Raw genomic sequence first — 21957 nt, 5'->3', positions numbered from 1 at the left:
AAGAGTCAAAAGGACACACTTTATTAGGCACTGTCTGCATTTGAACCTTCGTTGTCTGTCCCATTTCTACTACTTCTCATCTTTTGTAAGAAATCACACCCCACGGTACCCTCTCGGTGATTCTCAGGGTGGGAGGATAAGCGGGTTGGCATGCATGGCAGGCCCTGGGCACTCAGCAGAGTGCTGCTCTTCAGGGAAAGGCAGCACATGCAGCTTCTCTTCCTCAGGCCCAATGAAGAGGAAAGATACGTCCACAGTTGTTCCCTTGGGATCTGTGGTCAGGTCCAGCTGCACGGGGAAGGCCTCTTGAGGTTCTTTCTCCTGGGGCTCTTTCTCCTGAGAATCTTTCTCCTGAGGATCTTTGGCCTTTTCATCATCCAAATCAGGGAGGTTCTGGACAGATCCCCTTGGTACGGTTTGAGGACTTTTCTTAGATGGTTCCTGTACCTCAGGGGATGGTGGGGGTCCCTGGGTAGCAGCAGCATTTTCACCTCCAGTAGCTGGAACCTGAAATTTAAAAAATTGTTTTTTAAAATGAATTCCATAGGGAAAGCCCCGACATGTACCAGATCAGTCGTTCTATTCTTTTCTCATAGAATATTTCACAGCAAAACCAGCTAAAAAAAATGGAGCCCATGGCTCAAGGGGGAAAGTAAAGGCAGATCAGGACCAGAAAAAATCTAGACTTATGAAATCTTGGCTTCAAGTCTCACAATTTCAGAGTTGAAAAATAATCTAGAGACTCTTAATGACTTGCTGAGTTCTCAGTGAGGCATCTCTGTTCCCAGCAGTAGCAGTAGGTGGCATCTTTTATTACTTCTTCCCTCCCTCCCCCCTTCCCTCCCACCGGCCAGTAATAAGCTTGAACTCCTGGCTTCTGGCTGTCCCTTGCTTTTTGGTTCAAGGCTAGAGCTCTACTATTTAAGCCACACTTCTACTTCTGGCTTTCTATTGGTTGATTGGAAATGAGACTCTCTCCAATGGATGTTGGTAGCTCATGCCTGTAGCTACTCAGAAGACTGAGATCTGAAGATTATAGTTCAAATCTATTCTGGGCAAGAAAGTCTGTGGGACTCTGTTCTCCAACTAAACCAGTAAAAAGTCAAAATTGGAAGTGTGGCTCCAGTGGCAGTGTGCCAGTCTTGAGCAAAATAGCTAAGGGAGAGGTAAGGCCTTGGGTTGAAGCCCAGTACTGGAACAATCATAATAACAAAACACTCTTGGATTTGTCTGCTCAGCCTGGCTTCCAATCATGAGCCTCCGATCATAGCCTCTTGAATAGTAGCTAGGAAATACAAGCATTTGTCACTGGTACCTGGCACCTGTTATTGTTTAATTCTGTGTTGGATCTTGCATGGCACCTTCATTTAACTGCTCTTACTTAGTTTTTTTGGGGGGGCGGGGATTTGAGTAAAGTCAGTGTGAAATCGCATTCTACAGACTCAGAGAGCTCACAAGTACAGAGCAGGACTGGAGGCAAGGCAACCTATACCATGCTGCCGATTATGAAATGCTTAGTAACTGTCTGGATAAGGGAACTGAATGTGTTCATAGAAATGACTTCTCCTTGAGGCTTTCAGTAAGATTTCTTTGGGACACTGAATTTAATGTCTCAAAAGCTTGGGCCATCCAAGCTGATAGTTCATTGTTTCTGTAATCTTAAGCTACATGTAACTAAAAGTATGGCAGGGCTCTAGCCAGCTGTCACCAATGTGAACAGCTCTGATCAGTAGATGTGTCCTAGGGCAACTTGAGTAAAGTGAGGATCCTGGATCTCAAAAGAGGGTGATGGGTTATGATGGATATACATAAGTACCATGCCTTTTCTTTCACAAAGGACATTAGACTGAAAAAAAGATTACCTGTGCTTCAAAGAAGTAACAAGATACAGTAACAAACTTCTCTTCAGTAACAAGCTTCTCTCCAGGAACAAACTTCACTGCAGGTGCTCTAGTCAGAGAGCCAGAGCAAAAACCAACAGACTAGAAATGAAGAACAGAAAATACAGTCATGTCAGCATTAAGATGACCACAAATGGATATCAGCTTACTTACTGCTTCCACTGACACTGAGCCAATCAACCTTTTTTTAACAGTGATAGATAAGCTTTGGCCCATTCACTGTACATCACCTCTACAAAGAAATCACACAAACTAGACTAAATTGCCTCCAATAATAGAAACAAAACTGTGAGTATTAGAAATGTATTTGTATTGAGCAGAAACCAGTATCTATACATCTTCTACCTCTTGGCCTTAGTTTTATCCTTCCACTAACTTTAAAACTTGTTTTTGGTCTTTTTGTTTTGTTTTGTTTTTGCCAGTTCTAGGGCTTGAACTCAGGGCTTGAGCACTTTCTGTGGACATTCTCAAGGCTAGAGCTCTACCACTTTAGCCACAGTACCACTCTCTGCCTTTTCTATATATGTGGTATCGAGGAATTGAACTCAGGTCTTTGTGCATGCTAGGTACTCTACCATTAGACCACATTGCTGGCCCCTGTCTTTTTTTTTCATATATTTTTTGTTGCAATTAATAGAAGGGTTACATTAAACTCACCAGATAGAAGGTACATTACTTCACAAACATTGATACCCTTTCTCATGTCTTGGTCCTCATTTCCCTCCTCCACCCCCGCCCCTCATCTTGTTTTACCCCCTTCCCTATTCTATTTCAAATAACCAAACAGGCATATATATAATATATCAGATAACAAGGTGAAATACTGTAACAATATGAGATAACCAAGGGACAGCAAAAGGGATGAGAGATAACATAGTACATTAAGGACAACAATCACTCATTATTTGGCTTTAGTTTCTATATCTGGGAGGTCCTTTCATTTAGCATCATACCATAAGGCCTTATGTATCTAGGTTTTACTCTATTGTAAATCTCTGCTAGGAGAGCCCAAGGTTTCTACTGATTATGACAAATGAGGGAAACCATTGAGCCTATGTTCCTTTGAGTCTGGCTTACTGTCTTTTTTTTTTTTTTTTTTTTTTTTGCCAGTCCTGGGCTTGAGCTCAGGGCCTGAGCACTGTCCTTGGACTTTCTCAAGGCTAGAGCTCTACCACTTGAGCCTCAGCACCACTTCCGGCTTTTTTCTATGTACTGAGGAATCGAACCCGGGTCTTCGTGCATGCTAGGCAAGCACTTTAACCACTAGGCCAAACTCCTGGCCCCTGTCTTTTTTTTTTTAATTTTTTTTATCTATTTTTTTAATTGTAATTAGTAAAAGGGTTACATGATATTTGCCAGATAGAAGGTGCATTAATTCACATACATTGATACCCTTTCACATGTCTTGGTACCCATTTCCCTCCCCCCCCCACACCCCCCACCCTGTCTTTTTTTTTTTAATGGCATTCCTTCCAAGTATTTTCCACCTGAATTTTTTCTTCTTAGACAAAATAACTTTGTTTTATCATCTTATTGTTATCTTAATATAAAATAACTTTATTTTCATATTATAAATGCAATAAATAGTTATTTAATATTTAAACAAGAGGAAGATAAAATAATCTGGAATTGGATGAAAAATAGTTATTATGTATAATGATTCATTTTCTTCTAATGATTTTCCCTTTGTACTTACTGAGTTTTAAATATTAGAGTACATAATTCTATGCCTATTTTGTTACTATGCAATACATTATGCAAATTCTCCCACCATATTAGATAGGCTTCCATAATTATCTTCGTAACAGCTTCCTAGTAGTGCTCTGTATTATTATTTGTGGGGTATAGGTGTGTGTGTGTGTGTGTGTGTGTGTGTGTGTGCCAGTGTTGAGGCTTGAATGAGTCTGTGTGCTGACCCTATGTTTTTGTGCTCAAGGCTAGCACTCTGCCATTTGAGCCACAGCTTTTGATGGATAATTGGAGATAAGAATGGGGGCTTTTCTGCTCACCCTAGCCTGAAACCATGATCCTTAGATCTCAGCCTCCTGAGTAGCTCAAATTATAGGCATGAGCCCCTGACACAGGCTTTGTTCTCTACTATTTATAAGCTGTTTGTTGTTGTTGTTAAACAACTAAATTGAATCTGATTTTTTCTTTATTTGTGGGTTTTGGAATTATGGTCCATGAATTATATAATACAAAAACTATATTAATAAAGCATTACTGTTAATAAGTAATGGGAAATAATTCCAGTGCCTTTTGCCCATTGTGTGTATTACAATACATTATACCCATTTATATTCCCATTAGGTATTCTTTTTGTTTTTCTGTCAGTCATGGGACTTGAACTCTGGACCTGAGTGTTGTCCCTGAGCTCTTCAGTTCAAGACTACCATCCTACCTCTTGAGCTACAGAGCCACTTCTGCTTTTCTGATGATTAATTGGAGATAAGAGTCTCATCCTCAGATCTCAACCTTCTGAGTAGCTGGGATTACAAGTGTGAGCCACTGCAGGGAGCTCCCATCAGATATTCCTAAAGTGACCTCTTCATTATGGATGTCATTATGGAGTGGCTATTTGAGCATTTCTTTTGTAAAAAGTGATCCAAGGGATGGAACACAATAATGCATTTCAAATGTAACCCAATCCAACAGCATCAAGATTTGTCTACAGTTTACCTTTTCTTGCTTTTTTTTTGTCTGTTGGTTGGTCGTGGGACTTGAACTTGGGGCTTAGGCACTATCCCTGAGATCTTCAGCTCGAGTTAGCACTCTACCATTTGAACCACAGGACCACTTCCAGTCTTCTGGTGGTTAATTGGAGTCAAGACTTCTGTTTCCCGGGCTGGCTGTAAACTGTGATCCTCAAATCACAGCCTCCTGAGTAGCTAGGATTACAGGTGTGAGCCACTGGCACCTGGCTACATTTTACCATTTTTTATAGTTGCATCACATGGCTAATGTAAACTAGTTATAGAGTTTGTTTCTTTGTTGTTGTTGTTGTTGTTTTGCCAGTTGTGGGGCTTGAAATCAGGGCCTGAGCACTGTCCTTTGTCTTTTCTCAAGGCTAGAGCTCTACCACTTGAGCCACAGTACCGAGGAATTGAACCTGGATCTTTGTGCATGCTAGGCAAGCACTCTACCACTAGGCTAACCTCCCGGATCTATGTTTTTTTGTTGTTGTTGTTTGTTTGTTTTTTTGGTCAGTTGTGGGGCTTGAACACTGGGCTTGGGCACTGTCCCTCAGCTCTTCAGATCAAGACTAGCACTCTACCACTTGAGCCACAGCACAACTTCCAGTGTTTCTTATCAATGAAACTGGGTCTCCCTAATTTTTTTTCCATTTTAAAATTTTATGCCTGTAACAGGGCTTGAACTCAGGGGTTAGGTACTGTTCCTTAGCTTTTTCATACAAGGCTGGTGCTCTACTACTTGAGCCACAGCTCTACTACTTGAGCCACAGCTCTACTTCTGACTTTTTGCTGGTTAATTGGAGTCCTATGCACTTTCCTGCCTGGCTTAGCTTCATAACTCAATGATCACTTCCCAAGTAAGCTAGAATTGCATCCATGAAGCCACCAGCCCCTGTCTTTGCTGTCTTTGGGTCTGCCTAATTTCTAACTAGTCAATTGCTTCTTTTTACTTTTTTTTTTTTTTTTGCCAGTCCTGGGATTGAGCTCTGTCCTTGGACTTTCTCAAAGTTAGAGTTCTACCACTTGAGCCACAGCACCACTCCCAGCTTTTTTCTATGTATGTGGTATGGAGGAATCAAACCCCGGTCTTCGCGCATGCTAGGCAAGCACTCCACCACTAGGCCAAACTCCCAGCCCTAAATTGCTTCTTGAGAAGAGAGTATCTCATACTTCATGTAATTTATGTTCAACAAATCTAGTGCTAATCTAAAATATGAAAATGTGCAGGAACATAAAAGAATACTCACCCCAGAGCCAGGGGGTTGCAGTGAGCAGCTGCTGTCCTGAGACTGGGTACACGGTGACTCTTTGATTAAATATTCCACAAAGTAAGCAGGGCCAACCACCCACTGTCATAAGACAGGAATTGAGACATTAAAATCAAGTCTTTTACTTGATAGCATTAGATTTACAGAAATAACACCAATGCCAAGACTCATTGTCAACACACAAACCTACTGTCCCACAAGTCACAAAATCCTGTCCCTGCAAGAAACAAATCCACTATCTTACCAGACACAAATCCACTGTCCCTGCAAGACCCCACAGGAATCCACATGCCTTCTGGTTTGTGTATTTAGAAAACATAATCACCACATCTTCACTGCATTCTTAAAGATTTGAAGGGATCCTAAACATTCTCCCTTAGTTGGTGAGTCTAGTTTTCCTCATAAATAGTGGTCCTTTAGTATGGACATACATGCTGCATATACAAAAGAGATAATATATATATATATATTATATGAGAGATATCAACGAAATTTTAAATGAGTATCCATTATCTCTAACCCCTAAAACTTAATAGCTGCTCTAGGCCCTAACATGGAATGAAAGTCATCTTGTCAAGTGAGATATGGGCGCATAGGAGTAAATTGCGAATCTACATAGACCTCTCTACTGAAGACAATGAATCCATTTCTCATCTTGCCTTAAGGCTGATGAAGTTAAATCAGGTGATAGGATGCTCATGGAAGTGCCATGGGGTAACAGTGACTAAACCACAACTGAGTGTCCAATGAGTTACCAGAGGAGGGCTGTAGAGAAAAGGCTCTGGGGTTCTGATGAAATGGAGAACATGGATATTCTCTATTTACTTCAGGAACTTACAGCAACAGTAATGAGATGCATCATGTGTATAACTGATCTGGTTATGTTAGCCTTACCTGGCTAGATGCCCTGGTGATTTTGATGAGAGAGTACTGCTTTGAGGAACTCTCACTGTTGAATTTTGCAAGGGTCTCAGTCACAGCTTCCAGAACCTTGGGGTCTGACAAGTCAGTGGGGCTGGGGCTTGGGCAATCAGGACACATAGTGTGAATCTTTCTTCGAGAAACTGTTGATACCAATGAGAGGAATTTATTTTCATAGGTTATGAAAATAACAGAGGCCAAAATTGAACAAAATAGATATTATATTGTCTTCTTTTCTGGGATGGAGGTGTGGCTCACAGAATAAGTCCCTTGTCTAGGTCTATGAAGTACAAGGCCTGAGTTCAAAACCTAGTACTACCAAGAAAAAAATTGTGGGATTTTTTTTGTGTTTGTTTTTTAAGAGAAAGACAAGCTAGGTACCAGTAGCACATTCTTGTAAGCTGTCTACTCAGGAGGCTAAGATATGAGAATTGTAGTTCAAAGCCAGTCCTGGCAGAAAAGTCCATGAAACTCTAATCTCTTAATTAACCACAAAAAATCCAGAAGTGGAGTTATCACTCAAGTGCCAGCTTTGAGTGACACAGCTAAGGGACAGCATGCAGGCCCTGTGTTTTAGTTCCATGATTAACACACACACACACACACACACACACACACACACACAAATAATAATAATAAAAGGATTTTCTGGAAAAGCAGCTCTTGGCAGTGAACGTTCTATAGTGAACATTATTTTTTAAATAATAACAAAAGAAACCAAAGCAAGACAGATTTCACCTACATACTCTATACCCCTACTAACTCTAGAAATTTTATTTCAAGATACCTAATACAGTATATTAATATGACACACCTCCTTCCCAGTTCATTGTAATTTCTCATCATTGTCTATATATACTGAGTTCCTTTCAAAGGTTGGGATTTCATTGTTGCCATGTCTTCTTATGTGTTCATTAATGCTGAATATCTTTCATAACATTTAACACATAGTGAGTATTCAGTAAATGCTGATGATTTAAAAAATGAAGGTGGAAGCCTTTCCCTTTGGTTAGAAAACACAGATGAGACAATAAAATTGGTTGAACTACTGTGACTAGAAAGAATGATCACACTGTTGAACAACCACTGTCTCTGGGAAGAGCTGGAGATGGAAGATAATTTGCTAGTATATCAGGCTAGGGAATTTGCCTTTAAGTTTTCTTGTTGTTGTTGTTGTTGTTGTTGTTGTTGTTGTTGTTGTTTTTACAAGAAAACACATTGTTCAAGCTCAGCACAGGCAGGTCACACCTGAAATCCTAGCTACTCAATAGACTGAGATCTGAGGATCACAGTTCAAAGCCAGTTTGAGCAGGAACGTTTGCAAGACTCTTATCTACAATTAGCCACCAAGAGGCCAGAAATAGAGCTGTGGCTCAGGTGGTAGAACACTAGCCTTCAGGGAAAAAAAAAAAAGCTCAAGGACAATGTCCTGGCCTTGGGTTTAAGCCCCAGTACTATCACAGGAAGAAAAGAAGGAAGGTAGGAAAGGAAGAAAAGAAAAGGAAAAAAGGGAGCACATTGTTTTGATTACTTGTGTATATAGAGACTATGAAAGATGATGGAAGGGTTAGATGTCATTCCTGAATTATCACCAGTGTCACTTTCTGTCCCTCACAGCTCTGATACCTCATACAAGTACTGAGACTGTAAATTGTTCTCTAATTTTTTTTTGGTCTTGGGGCTTGAACTCTGGGCCTGAACATTGTCCTTGAGCTCTTCAGCTCAAGGCTACCGCCCTACCCCATGAGCCACAGCACCACTTCTGGTTTTCTGGTGGTTAACTGGAGATAAGAGTCTCAACAGACTTTGGACTTTAGTGCCCCAGCTGGCTTTAAACTGTGATCCTCAGATCTGAACCTGTGTAGCTAGGATTACAGGTGTGGGCCACTGCTCCCAGCTTCTAATTCATTTTAAGTTAGTCTTCTCTTCACGACCAGGAACCTTCAGCTTCACACACACACACACACACACACACACACACACACACACACACACACACACACGGGTTTCATATTTCTATTTCCCCATGAGATGGACTTTCCCCTTAAAAGAAAAAAACAACACAGCAACAACAACAAAAAAAAAACCCAAAGATCCAAAGTGAATGCATTTGTGCTTTGTAAATGTTATTCATATCAAACTTATTCTTAGTTTAGTTATGCATGTGTTTAACAATGCTAATGATGCCTTAAACCTCAAAAGAACCAAGGAATAGTAGCTAGGACATAGAGGGATAAAATATTTTACACAGTAGAGGATATAAGGCTCAATCAAGGTAGACTATTATCTATCTTTCATTAGTGGTTTAGCCAAAGTTTTATAGGCCTGTGTAACAAGAGAGCCCCAACATACTCTATTTTTTTTTTTTTTTGGCTGGTGGGGCTTGAACGCTGGGCCTGGGCTCTGTCCCTGAGCAAGTCAGCTCATTGCTACCACCCTCCTCTTGAGCCACAGTGCAACTTCTGGTTTTCTGGTGGCTAATTGGAGATAAGAGTCTTGTTGACTTTAGTACCTGGGCTGACTTTGAACTGTGATCCTTAGATCTCAGCCTCCTGAGTTGCTAGGATTACAGGCATGAGCCACTGCTCCCAGCTCCAACTTTTTTTTTTTTTTTTTTGCCAGTCCCAAGGCTTCAACTCAGGGCCTGAGCACTGTCCTTGGAAGCTTTCTCAAGGCCAGAGCTCTACCACTTGAGCCATAGAACCATTTCTGGCTTTTTTTTTTCTACATATATGGTACAGAGGAACCAAACCTGGGTCTTCATGCATGCTAGGCAAGCACTCTACCACTAGGCCAATCTCCCAGTCTCTCCAACATATTTTTGACTAGAGCATACTGTGGAAAAATGGAGAAAGAAGTGTTGATGGTGTTCCTTGAGGAGTACAAGTACCAAGAGTAGATGTCATCAAGAACATGCTCAGGGGCCGGGAGTTTGGCCTAGTGGTTAAAGTGCTTGCCTAGCATGCATGAAGACCCGGGTTTGATTCCTCAGTACCACATATAGAAAAAAGCCGGAAGTGGTGCTGAGGCTCAAGTGGTAGAGCTCTAGCCTTGAGAAAGTCCAAGGACAGTGCTCAGGCCCTGAGCTCAAGCCCAGGACTGGCAAAAATAAAAAAAAAAAAGAACATGCTCAGTTAGGGGAGAAGCAGAGGCAAGACACAGATTAGAAAATGCAGTGTGTATTCAGATAATGCTGTTACCAATTGAATGGGATGTCAGGGAAATACTGGCAAAGATGGCTAGAGCCCAAGGACCCACTGTAACATGATATGCCATTGATGTGATCGTGAAAATGAAGGGTTTTATGCAGGAAATAAATATGGAGCAATTGAAGATGATTTCAGAAGATTTACTGTGGGAAGAGGAGTAGCACACATTGAATTTCACGAGGGAGGCAAGTACCAGAAGTATTGAGCAACTGGTGTTGGAAAAAATATACAGAAGGGATAAGGTGGGTATCAGTGGCCCACACCTGTGATCCTAACTACTCAAGAGGATGAGGTCTGAGGAATCCCAGTTCAAAGCTAATATGGACCAAAAAATCCAAGCAATTTCTATTTCCAATTAGCCAGTAAAAATCAAAAGTAGAAGTAAGGCTCAAGTGGTAGAGTATCAGACGAGCAAAAATGTCAAGCAAGAGCTTAAGGGATGAGTTCAAACCTCAGTACTGACATACAAAAAAAAAAAAAAAAGAAAAGAAAAAAGGCAAGGCCAGGAGAAAGCCCATATACTTTCAACAAAGTCTTGGCTAAACTTCTTTTCTTCCTTTTTTTTTTTTAAATAAACAAAAATGATCACGATCTCTTACCTGGACGAAGAGTACAGTTATAGGCAAGTGTATGGAGAACCCTTCTTGGTTTGTTAATATAAAACATTGCTTTGCATCGCCCATAAACCTGGAACCAACAAATACATTTTATGATATGGTATAGGAAACATAAGGGTTTTCCCCAGACCCCAAGTAGAATTTGGGGATTTCATTTTAAAGTTATGAGAAACTTAAAACCAAAACACTGTGGTTTGTGTTGACCAGAGAATTGCTGAACCATTTCGCAATAATAATTCAACAAGCTGTCCAGTGTCCCTCCTTAGTAAATGTGAACCACCAAGTTCTAACCATGAGAAGGTGAGCAGATAGATTTGTGAAGGGAACTGTGCTACCACTTTCGTGTCTGGCACATTCTCTCTGTCCTCCCATGCTCTTTCTTTGTTGGTGACTTGATGCCAATGAGCATGGAGGAGTCAAAGGTGGCATTGTCTGTCTGTGTCATGGTATTAAAGAGGGCTCTCCAGATCATCCTACAATAAAACCCAAACTGATAAGGAGCTTCTGTGTTGAATTCTACATGGATGAGAAATCAACTACTATCATGTCAAAGTCAGTACACCCTTGTTCAGATTTGTCAGGATAGTGCTTTTTAGAAAAGATAGCTGAAATATTCTAAACACTATCCTGCGCTCATGCTACTCATTGCATATCAACTCATGGAAATAATCCCAGGATGATTAAAAAATCCAACAGAAATGGACTATTTTAAGATTTTTCCATGTTATCACTGGAAGGGTCAATTCTGAGCCCTCTGGGTTCCATAATTCCAGAAAAGCGTTCCATGACACCTCTGAGAGACCACTCCCATTGTAAGCCATCCCTTTTTCTAGTCTCCACCTCATTATTAATTTTTTTTCAAAAACATTAAAAAGTGAGTATATTTAGCCATAATCGGCTCATAGTAGAGCCAATGAGTGAAGAGAATAATAATCATGCTGATTATTGAACTACTAGGAACAGGCAATAGAGAAAGCTGGTCCAAAGAAGGTAGTGTAACTGTGTCCTGTAAGAATTAGAACTGAGGGGCTCCATAATCATCTGGCATCCACTCAATGTTTTATCTGTGTTTAGAAATGTACATAATAGGAATTCCAGGGATCTTCTGGGTTCTTCCTTTAAGGTCTCAGTCAACAGTAGCCACAATGTAACACTTGTGCTGAGTTACTCTTTGAACTAAGCAGTCATCTGCATAGGTTCCTTTGTGTGTGCATGGTAATCGTTGGAATCGTGGATCCTTGACAATTCCTAGAGCCACTCGATACTTCTGTCCCAGTTCCTCAATTTCAGCCATTACACAGTCAGTTATGCGAGGGATACACTTGGCATATAGACAGTCCATCATCGACTGTACTAAGTCCAGTTTGGCTTTGATGGAAAAGTGGATAAAGTTGGTATCAACCAGGATGTGGTATGGTGGACCCAGCTGTGTATTCTATTGAAAAAATAAGCAGGAAGGGTGCTGGGGGACTTCTCTTTCCTTCAGTACACTGGGATCCTTCTTTTCCTTCTTTTTAGGCTTTAACCTATCTTTCCTTTCAGTCTCTCATCTCTGAGACTAAGCGTTCTTTTGATGGTCGCATACTTCCTCATTTTCTTTTACTTTGCCATGTTCTCGCCGCACTCCAGTCCCTTCGCATTATTAATTTTTATTAAACAAAATGAGGTAAGTTTAAAATCTCTCCCTCCCTCCCTCTCCCCCAAGCCTTTCTGCTGATGTTGACCTCAATCTCATATCTAAATTCCTTACCTCAGGTAACTGAAGCACTAGTTTCGAGCCTACAGGATGTAGGGGACTACTCTGTACTCTACACAGGATTACTCTAACATGACTTCGCAGAAATCCCTCTGTTTAGCTGGGTGCCAGTGGCTCATGCCTATAATCCTAGCTACTCAGGAGGCTGACATCTGAGGACCACAGTTCAAAGCCAGCCTAAGTACAACTGTCTGTGAGACTCTTATTCCTAGTTAACCACTAGAAAATGGGAAGTGGTGTTATTGCTCAAGGGGGAGGGCAATAGCCTTGAGCTGAAGAGCTCAGGGACAGTGCCCAGGCCCAGAGTTCAAGCCTCATGACTGACAACAAAAGAAAGAAAGAAGAAAGAAAGAAAGAAAGAAAGAAAGAAAGAAAGAAAGAAAGAAAGAAAGAAAGAAAGAAAGAGAGAAAGACTGAAGGAAGGAAATTTCTCTAGTTACACTTGGTTCTGCCTATAGCATTAGAATAAACACACAGACACTTTTCCAGAAGATTATAAAGGACACTGAAAGACCAGCTCTAAAAACTCATCATCCTATTAAGCCCCTAACAACAAGCACTTACCGAGGTATGAAGGGTCCTCACATCGCAGTCCTTCCATGATTTCTTGCTAAGCACATGGCAGCCAGTCTCTAACACATCCAGGGTGAGGTAGAACAGAGATCCCAGGTCATCCTATGAGAAGGATAAACACAACACACCCCACATGGGACAGAAACACATCAAGAATGGATCCTTTATAAGTTATTAAACCTTAGCTAGATGTTGGAGGACCAGAACTGTTAGCACTTATTCCTAGCTACAAGGAGAGCATTGTAGTACATCCTGGAGAGGCGGACAGAACAAGTTTAGCAGGGTTTCCACCTTGGTAAGCATCTGCCAACTTGTATTTCTTGGTTCCCACACCATGACTAGACTCTAAAGCCTGTTCAAATGCCTTCCATAGACATAGGGAAGGAGGCCAGGCACTGGTGGCTCATTTCTGTAATCCTAGCTACTCAGGAGGCTTTGATCTAAGGATCATGGTTCAACGCCAGCCCAGGCATCAAAGTCTGAGACTCTTATCTCCAATTAACCACTAGAAAACTGGAAGTGGCATTGTGGCTCAATGTGGTAGAACGCTGGCCTTGAGCTGAAGAGCTCAGAGACAGCACCCAGGCCCAGAGTTCAGGCTGTACAACTGACAGGGAAAAAAAAAGAAAGAAAGACGTGGGGGAGGGGGCTATCATTTACCTGATTCTGTTCCCAAACATCATGCACTCGGTTGAGGCTCAGCACATAGCCATCTTGTTGGTCTCTGTTGATGTCCTGCAGGGCAAAGCCTGCAAAGCTCAGCACATCAGAGTCATTGCAGCCCCGGGAAACCAAAGGCGAGGAGTTCTGGGCCTCCTGGAGTGGCGATCCAGCCACACAGCATGCAGCCAGCACACAGAGCACTAGAGGTAGGAGCCGTCCCATTCTGTGTGGAACAAGACCCAACTTGGGCCAGTATGTGAAACTTCAGGGATAAGAAGTCTTATGGTGCTCTTGAGGGCAGACTTGAGCTATTTTATAATAGTTACCTGAATGGCTGACTTGAATTTGAAACACGATGTCCTAATTTGCAACCTTGAATTTGTAAGGTAGCTTTCTCTGAATAAATATTTCAGATAAGATTTGCCAATATTCTAACCTTAGACCCTGGGAGAAATTCCATATTCATGGGTGCAAGTAAACAAATCTATTTCCTAACACTTCCCCCTAAATTACAACAAATGTTTGGTCAAGGTCTTTAGTTCATCACTGGATTTTGGTTTGTGTATTCACCTGAATCAGCACATGGGGATTCTCCCCATGTCTTCTTCACTTCCACTCAGCTGGTCTCCTTGGCAACCCTGGCAATTAGCTTGGGCAGGTAAACACCATCTGAGGTCCCAGCAGTGCTCAGACAGTGACTTCAGACTTCCCAATCAACCACCCATGTTCACTGCTTATGAGTAATGAATGTAAGGGTTTAATCCCCCAGCTGCTTAGCTGAAGCACAGCTGAGATTGCCAATACACTTGGAAAATCTGGCTAGGAAGTGTTCTACTTAGTCTCATGCAGGTTATTTGGAGACAAAGACTGTAATGAAGGGTGAAAAAAAGCAAAGAAAGTATCAAACGTTCTCACAATATACTCCAAAGTTCTACCTTCTTCAATAAATCATTAAAGGAATGAAATTTACTACTATTGTTAGAGAAAGATAAAGAGGGTCAGTTGGACTGGAACACTACCAAAACCCTGGCTAGGATCCTTTCGCAGCTCCTGGTTTAGAGTTCAGAAAGATTCTACTTGTTGAGATGATTTAGAAGACACCGTTTTTTTGTTTGTTCTTTTGTGGAGTTGTTCTTTTTGTTGTTTTTGGTTTTATTTTGCTTTTGGTCACACATGGGGCTTGAATTCAGAGTCTGGGCATTGTATCTGAATAATTTTTCTCAAGGTGACCGCTCTACCACTTTGACCCACAGGGCCACTTACAGTTTTTGTGTGGTTAATTGGAGTTAAGAGTATCATAGAATTTCTTTCCTGGGTTAGTTTTGAACTGTGATCTTCGGATCTCAGCCTCCTGAGTAATTAGGATTACTGGAATGTGCCACTGGCACCCAGCTATTCATTTTTGGCCATGTAGCCTTAGCACAGATTGGCCTTGAACTTGAGATCCTTTTGCTTCAGCCTACTGAGTGCTGGGATTATGGGCATGAACCATCATGCCTGGCTGAAAGACATGATAGCTAGCAATGAGTCAACTGAATAAACTTGGGAAGCCCCTTAAACTGCTGTAAACTTCAGTAGCCAAATCTGTCAAATGGACTAATTATAACACCTACCTCAGAAATTATCCATGTAAAAGGTTAAAGCAGCAGTGCGTGGCACGCAGTGCAAACTTCTATATGATCATGATAGACACCTGTAACTCAACAAGCATTTACTGAATCTTCCACAGTGCAGAAACTGAGTTAGGTTCTCCAGAATCCAAGGCTAATAAGACTGGCATGGTTAGATATGTTCCCCAAAGTTCACATGTCAGAAATAATGGTGGAAGCTTTAAGAGATAATTAGACAATAGGGGCCCTGCTATCACAAATGGATTAAAGTTATTATCACAAGAGTAGTTTTGCTATAAACATGTATTTGGCTTCTTCTTGTTCTACTTCTCTTGCCCTCTCTTGCCTTAGGCTATTGAATGACAGCAAGAAAGCCCTTGCTTCACAACCTCCACCTCATGAGAGAAGTTTCTGTTCTTTATAAATCACCAGACAGTCTACCAGAGAAGCATACACAGCCAAAAGACTATTCAGATAAATAACAGGAAGTGGAGGTATGGCTCAAATGGTAGAGCACAAGTAGTGAGCAGAAACGCCAAGGGAAAGTGCGAGACTCTGAATTTGAGTTCCTAGTATGAGCATACCCATCCTCCTACACACACACACACACACACACACACACACACACACACACACACACACAGAGTTAATCCTGCTTTCTTGGAAATAATACGTAGTTTGTGAGGATTGATTATAAACCCAAATCTAAAGACTTCAGTTCTTGTGGTTGGCTGTAGGTACTGGTTGTCTATGGAAATCAGAAATGGGTATTGCTAAATATTTTTTTTAGCCCTGTGGCTTGAACTCAGTGCCTGAGCACTGTGCTTGAGCTTTCTCAAGGATAACGCTCTGCCACTTAAGCCACAGCACCACTTTCAGCCTTTTCTGTTTATTTTGTAACAAGGAATCAAACCCAGGGTTTTGTGCATGCTAGGCAAGCACTCTACCACTAGGCCACATTCCCAGCTCTCTGCTAAACATTCTTTCTTTTCCTTCCTTCCTTCCTTCCTTCCTTCCTTCCTTCCTTCCTTCTTTCCTTCCTTTCTTTTTGCCAGTTTTGGGGCTTGAACTCATGGTCTAGGTCCTGTCCCTGAACTTTTCTTGCTCAAGGTTAGCACTCTACCACTTGAGTCACAGTGCCACCTCTGGATTTTTCTGTTTATGTGATACTGGGGAATGGAATCCAGGGCTTCATGCATGCTAGGCAAGTACTCTAGCACTAAGCCCCATTCCCAGCCCTTGCTAAACATTTTTTAAATGTAATTTTATTGTCAGGGTGATGTATGGAGAGGTTACAATTACATACATAATGTAGTGAGTACATTTCTTCTTGAAAATTGTTACTTACCATGTTTTTCTCCCACTTTCCCTTCCCCCACCATCCCCAAGTTATAACATATTATTTTGTGATTATTGCTGTCACATTGGTTTACTCTTTGTCTCATCATCTTGTTGTTACCTTCCCTAATTCAAATACAATACACCACGGACCAAAATCAGATATAGTGACAACAGGGGATAAACCATAAGGGGGAAACAAAAGAAGAAAAGAAAAAACTTCACATAATACATTAATGACAATAATCACAAAGAAAAACCTCTTGTTTCCATATCCTGGAGTTCAATTTGCCAAACATTAAATAAGGAGCAGGGCAGTATAGGAAAGAAATGTGAACTATACAGTTAGCTTCCTGTGTCCATCCAATCCTTCCAGATGGCCCTTTTATAAACAAAATAGAATTTGTTGCTGCTATCTTTTCTTCAGTCTTTTCCAAGTACCCCAAGTTTAGGAGATCTTCCTCTTTCTTACTCTGACCAATAATATTTAGGTAATGTAAAAAGAAAAAGATTAGGAATGTTTGAAGCTGTGTGTGTGTGTGTGTGTGTGTGTGTGTGCGCATGCTGATACTGGAGTTTGAACTCAGGTCTTCTGGCACTGTTCCTTAGCTTTTTTGCTCAAGGTTGGCTAGTGCTCAACCACTTTAGCCATATCTCCACTTCTGGCTTATTGGTGGCTAATTGGAGTTAAGAGTCTGAGAGACTTTCCTGCCCAGGCTGGCTTTGAACTATAGTCCTCAGATCTCAGCCTTCTGAGTAACTAGGATTACAGGCATGAGCCTTTAGTGCCTGGCAGGGAATATATTTTCTAGTATTAAAAATACGTTTTCACTTAAGTGTGATAGTATATACTTATAATCCCAGCACTGAGGATGCGGAAAATAGGATGATCATGTGTTTGAGGCCAGCTGGGCTTTATATGAAGACATTGTCACACACACACACACACACACACACACACACACACACACAAGTAAATAAAAATAAAAACTCTCGGGTAATCCAAGCTAAGCAGGAGACTGAGATCAGAGGATCCTGGCTGGGAGCCAGCCCAGCCAGGAAAGTCCGTGAGACTCTAATCTCTAATAACCTACTCAAAAAAACAGTTAGTGATGCTGTGGTTCAAGCAGTAGAGCTAGCCCTAAGCACAAAGAAACTCTGGGACAGCTCCCAGGCCTTGATTCAAGCTCCAGCCAAAAAAAAAAAAAATCCCTGAAAAGAAAGAAACAAACAAAAACATGCTAACACAAGCCTGAATTTAAGTTCCAGCTCAGCTGAAAATACAGATGTGTTTCCTACTCTCCTGGAAGCCACATCTCACACATCGGATGGATATGAGCATCAAGTGTAGCCAAACAGGATGCATGGCACATGATTCTCCCTTAGTACCTTACTAGAGAGAGCCTAAAAGCTAAGAAGCCAGAGGAGAAAATTTCCATCCACATCTCATACTCACAGTCCTGCTGGTGATAGAATAGAGGTTTCTTAGTCACAGCCCTCTCAAGGAAACAGCATACAAAACAGGACCTCGGCAAAGCAGATCTCACACCCACGCTTTCCTGAGAACCTAGTGCCACTCACAGGCCTGGAGGCTGTGTCACACTGTCTTGTGTGGACAATGGAGAGAGATGGTACTTCTGGGTCCCTCCAGGAGGCCTGGGCCCTGGCTGACTAGGTCTTAGCCTCTAATCACCCTTTTATATCCTGCTCTCAGATATCTAGGAAATAATATATGTGTTAGCCAGTTTCCCACGCTAAGCACACACCCTGAATCTGAACTGGGGGTGGCCACCTAGGCAGAAGGATCAAGTGGTTGAGGAGGCACCCAGCACCTTGGTTCAGACCTGTGCATTTCCCAAGTTACCTCACCTGCGTCTTCACAAGCCAGCCCTGAGGGTGTGGCTGCCTGAGGATGAATTCCTGCATCTGGTAGTGCTGGTTCTCCTGGGTTCCATCCTGAGTGTCTCTATGGACGGATTCCACCAGTACTGCCCAGGATCAGTACTGTCCATATGCTGGCCCCTTGTATTCAGGGTGCCCACATGGAATCCTCCTGAGCTAGGCTTTCCCAGAGCATCTTCATCGCACTGGACAGCGGCCATCCCAAAGTATCCTGCATGTGGCAACACAGGTGAAGTCAACAGAAGTCGGAACCCATGCTCTCATGCGGGGCCCATCTCTTTTCAGTGGGAGCTCCACTCTACTGCAGTTACTTCTTTTGTAAATTTGGTTTAAATGTTAGGAGTTAGGAATGTTTGGATAGCCAGGTGTTGGTGGCTCATGCCTGTAATCCTAGCTACTCAGGAGGCTAAGATCTGAGAAAGGTGTTTGAAGCCACTGTTGGCAAGAAAGTCTATAAGAGGAGGCATGGTTGAAGTGCTAGAGCTCCAGCCATGAGAGAAAAAGCCAGATCAGAGCATAAGGCCATGAGTGTGCACTCGTGCGTACACACACACACACACACACACACACACACACACACACACACACAGAATATTCAAATAAATGAAAGTAGTGAGGGATGGCTACAATTGAATAAAACAACAGGAAGGTATATTCAGTGGAGAACTTACCAAATCACATTGGAGGGAAATGTATCTAGCAATAACAAAACAATTTTAAATATAAGTAGGACACAAAAACTACTCAAACATACCAATACTATTTTCAGAGTAACCCTTTTTGTATCGTTCTGTTTTCTGGAACCATGCTAAGGTTTTGCCTATTCAAACAATAAGATTAATTAAACAAAATTGATTGGTGTAGGAGTCTAAAACTGATTGTGAACAGAAACAAACTTGTGTGTCAAATGAAAACAGGACATGGAAAAAAAGAAAAAAAGGAAAGAGAACTCAACTCAACTTATGAATATACCCCTTTGATAACATAGCATCAGAAAAAGAAGGAATGTGAATTATGGTGGTTATCCACAATGGAACGTGTGTAGCAATTTTCAGAATCCTTTTCTGCAGATTGTAATATTGAAAAAAAATTGTATTACTCTTCAGGGCCCAGGATTCTTTGTATGGAAGAATTTAAGAATGAGGAAAGACAAGGAAACCCTGGGGCCTTGGAGTGGTATAGAGGTAGCAGCATGATCGAGAATTTAACACAGAACGATATGAAATTACTATAATTTCCAACTCTATCCCCTGATAAGGCCTAGAAACAAGGACAATACATTACCAAGAACTATTTTGTAAATCCTCGACTTTATTAAAGACAAGGTGAGAGGCACTGGTACTCATACTTGTAATCCTGACTACTCAAGAGGCTGCGATCTAAGGATTGCAGTTCAAAGTTTTTATTTATACTTGGTTTCTCTGGAACCAATTATATCTTCCAGGAAATTTCCTTGCCACTTCTGGCTTTTTGCTGGTTAACTGGAAATAGACTGTCATGGCCTTTTTCTTAGCTATAAAGAAAGAACTTATATAGCAAAGAAACCTAGAAGATAACCACCCGAGCCAAATAATCAAAGTAATCAAGGGCTGGGAGTTTGGCCTAGTGGTAGAGTGCTTGCCTAGCATGCACGAAGACCCTGGTTCGATTCCTTGCTACCACATACATAGATAAAAAAGCCAGAAGTGGTGCTGAGGCTCAAGTGGTAGAGTGCTAGACTTGAGAAAGTCCAAGGACAGTGCTCAAGCCCTGAGTCCAAGCCCAGGACTGCCAAAAAAAAAAAAAGTAATGTCAACAATTTTTAGACAAACGTGATTTTACAAGCTTCCTAATGTAATATATAAAGCAAGACATGGTATTGCTTCTGTTGAATGAGACAAGCCATGCTTATTGAATGAAAATATTATAAGTTTTCATTTGTATGTGGAAGTTAGACCTAAAAGACATACTTACACATCTACCTATAGATATGTCTATCTCTATATAAATAAATAATTATTTATATGGCTTAAACATGCAATATGAATCAACCCAAGGAACTACATAGGAGAAGGGGGAGGGAGAACAAAAGAAAGGGTGAATACCCTTTGTAATTCAGTGCAATTATAGGAGAAACTCAATGACAGCTGTGGATCACTGGCCTGATTGGGGAGTTGGGAAAGAGAAATATATTCTGTATAAGTAGGAGGGGGGGTTGGCTGACAAAGAAGATAATGGAGGTTGAATACTTTGGAAATAGGTTGCTTGAAACTATAAAAATACAACAATGAAATGTGTTGGGATTTTTTTTATGTATATATATGTGAAGGAGGGAGGACCTGAAGAACAATAAAGTGGGTAGAGTTAATTAGAATACAGTGTAAACATGTGTGGAGATGTAACATTGAACAACTAATGTAAATAAGTATGAAAGAAAGAAAGGAAGAAAGAAAGAAAGAAAGAAAGAAAGAAAGAAAGAAAGAAAGAAAGAAGGAAAGAAAGAAAGAAAGAAGACAGGTCAGGAGTATGGCCTAGTGGTAGAGTTCTTGTCTAGCATGCACGAAGCCCTGAGTTCGATTCCTCAGTACCGCATACACAGTAAAATCCAGAAGTGGCTCTGTGGCTTAAGTGGCAGAGTGCTACCCTTGAGCAAAAGTGTCCAAGGACAGTGCCCAGGCCCTGAGTTCAAGTCCCAGGACTGGAAAAAAAAGAGAAAAAAGAAAATAAAGGCTGTTCAAAATTCTTGGTTAGAGACAATCTGTAAACTCAGTTTCCTTTTAGGAAATAAGTGAAAAATAAGTATCAAGGAGTGTTCTTTTTCAAAGGATTGGTTTTACATGCCTTGAGTCAGACTACAAGACTTGCAATCTGAGTGAAGCAGACTTTTGACTCTGTCAGAAGAAAGCAATATGCCAGTCTTTGCCACCTGTATGAAAAGATATGTTCAGCCATTAGTTGTCCTTTAACAGTTTCCTAGAAAACAGAGATATTACAGTTATAGATCCTTAAAATTCACATGGTGGCCTGGTGCTGGTGGCTCACACATGTTATCCTAGCTTCTCTGGAGTCTGAGAGCTGAGGATTGTGGTTTGAAGCCAGCTCAAGCAGAAAAGACTGATAATCTTATCTATAATTAATCACTGCCCCCCCACACACAAACAAGCTGGAAGTGGATCTGTGGCTCAGGTAGTAGAGCACTGTCCTTGAACACACATTATCCTTGAGCAACACCCAGGCCCTGAGCTCAAGCCCCAAGACTGGCACAAAATAGCGAATAAAATAACAGGGCTATAGAGGAGACAGATTGTGAAGTTCTATCTAAGAAGCTTCTCAAAAAGTTGAAAAAAAGTAGCTGGGCACGGTGGCTCACGCCTATAATCCTAGCTACTTAGGAGGCGGAGATCTAAGGATCTTGGTTCAAAGACAGCCAGGGCACTAAAGTCCATGAGACTCTTATCTCCAATTAACCACCAGAAAAGGGAAGTGGTGCTGTGGCTCAAGGAGTAAGGCCGTAGCTTTGAGCTAAC

General features: G+C 41.4%; 1 protein-coding gene and 1 pseudogene across 1 annotated transcript; both read right to left on the bottom strand.

Annotated features, from left to right (window-relative positions):
- Positions 1-13928, bottom strand: Fetub (fetuin B). The gene is made up of 7 exons (XM_090343483.1): positions 13599-13928; positions 12930-13040; positions 10592-10679; positions 6757-6926; positions 5842-5943; positions 1863-1982; positions 1-507 (listed from the first exon to the last, which is right to left on the bottom strand). Exons 1-7 carry the CDS (start codon positions 13821-13823, stop codon positions 124-126), a joined length of 1200 nt encoding a protein of 399 aa, XP_090199609.1. The 5' UTR covers positions 13824-13928; the 3' UTR covers positions 1-123.
- LOC150069070 (rRNA-processing protein FCF1 homolog pseudogene) lies at positions 11625-12274 on the bottom strand (annotated as a pseudogene).
- Positions 13929-21957: the final 8029 nt, after the last annotated feature.

This window comes from Megascapheus bottae, chromosome 1 (assembly GCF_031878675.1).
Source record: "Megascapheus bottae isolate mThoBot1 chromosome 1, mThoBot2.hap1, whole genome shotgun sequence".
NCBI classification, from domain to species: Eukaryota; Metazoa; Chordata; class Mammalia; order Rodentia; family Geomyidae; genus Megascapheus; species Megascapheus bottae.
This window is presented reverse-complemented; position numbering and strand designations above follow the sequence as displayed.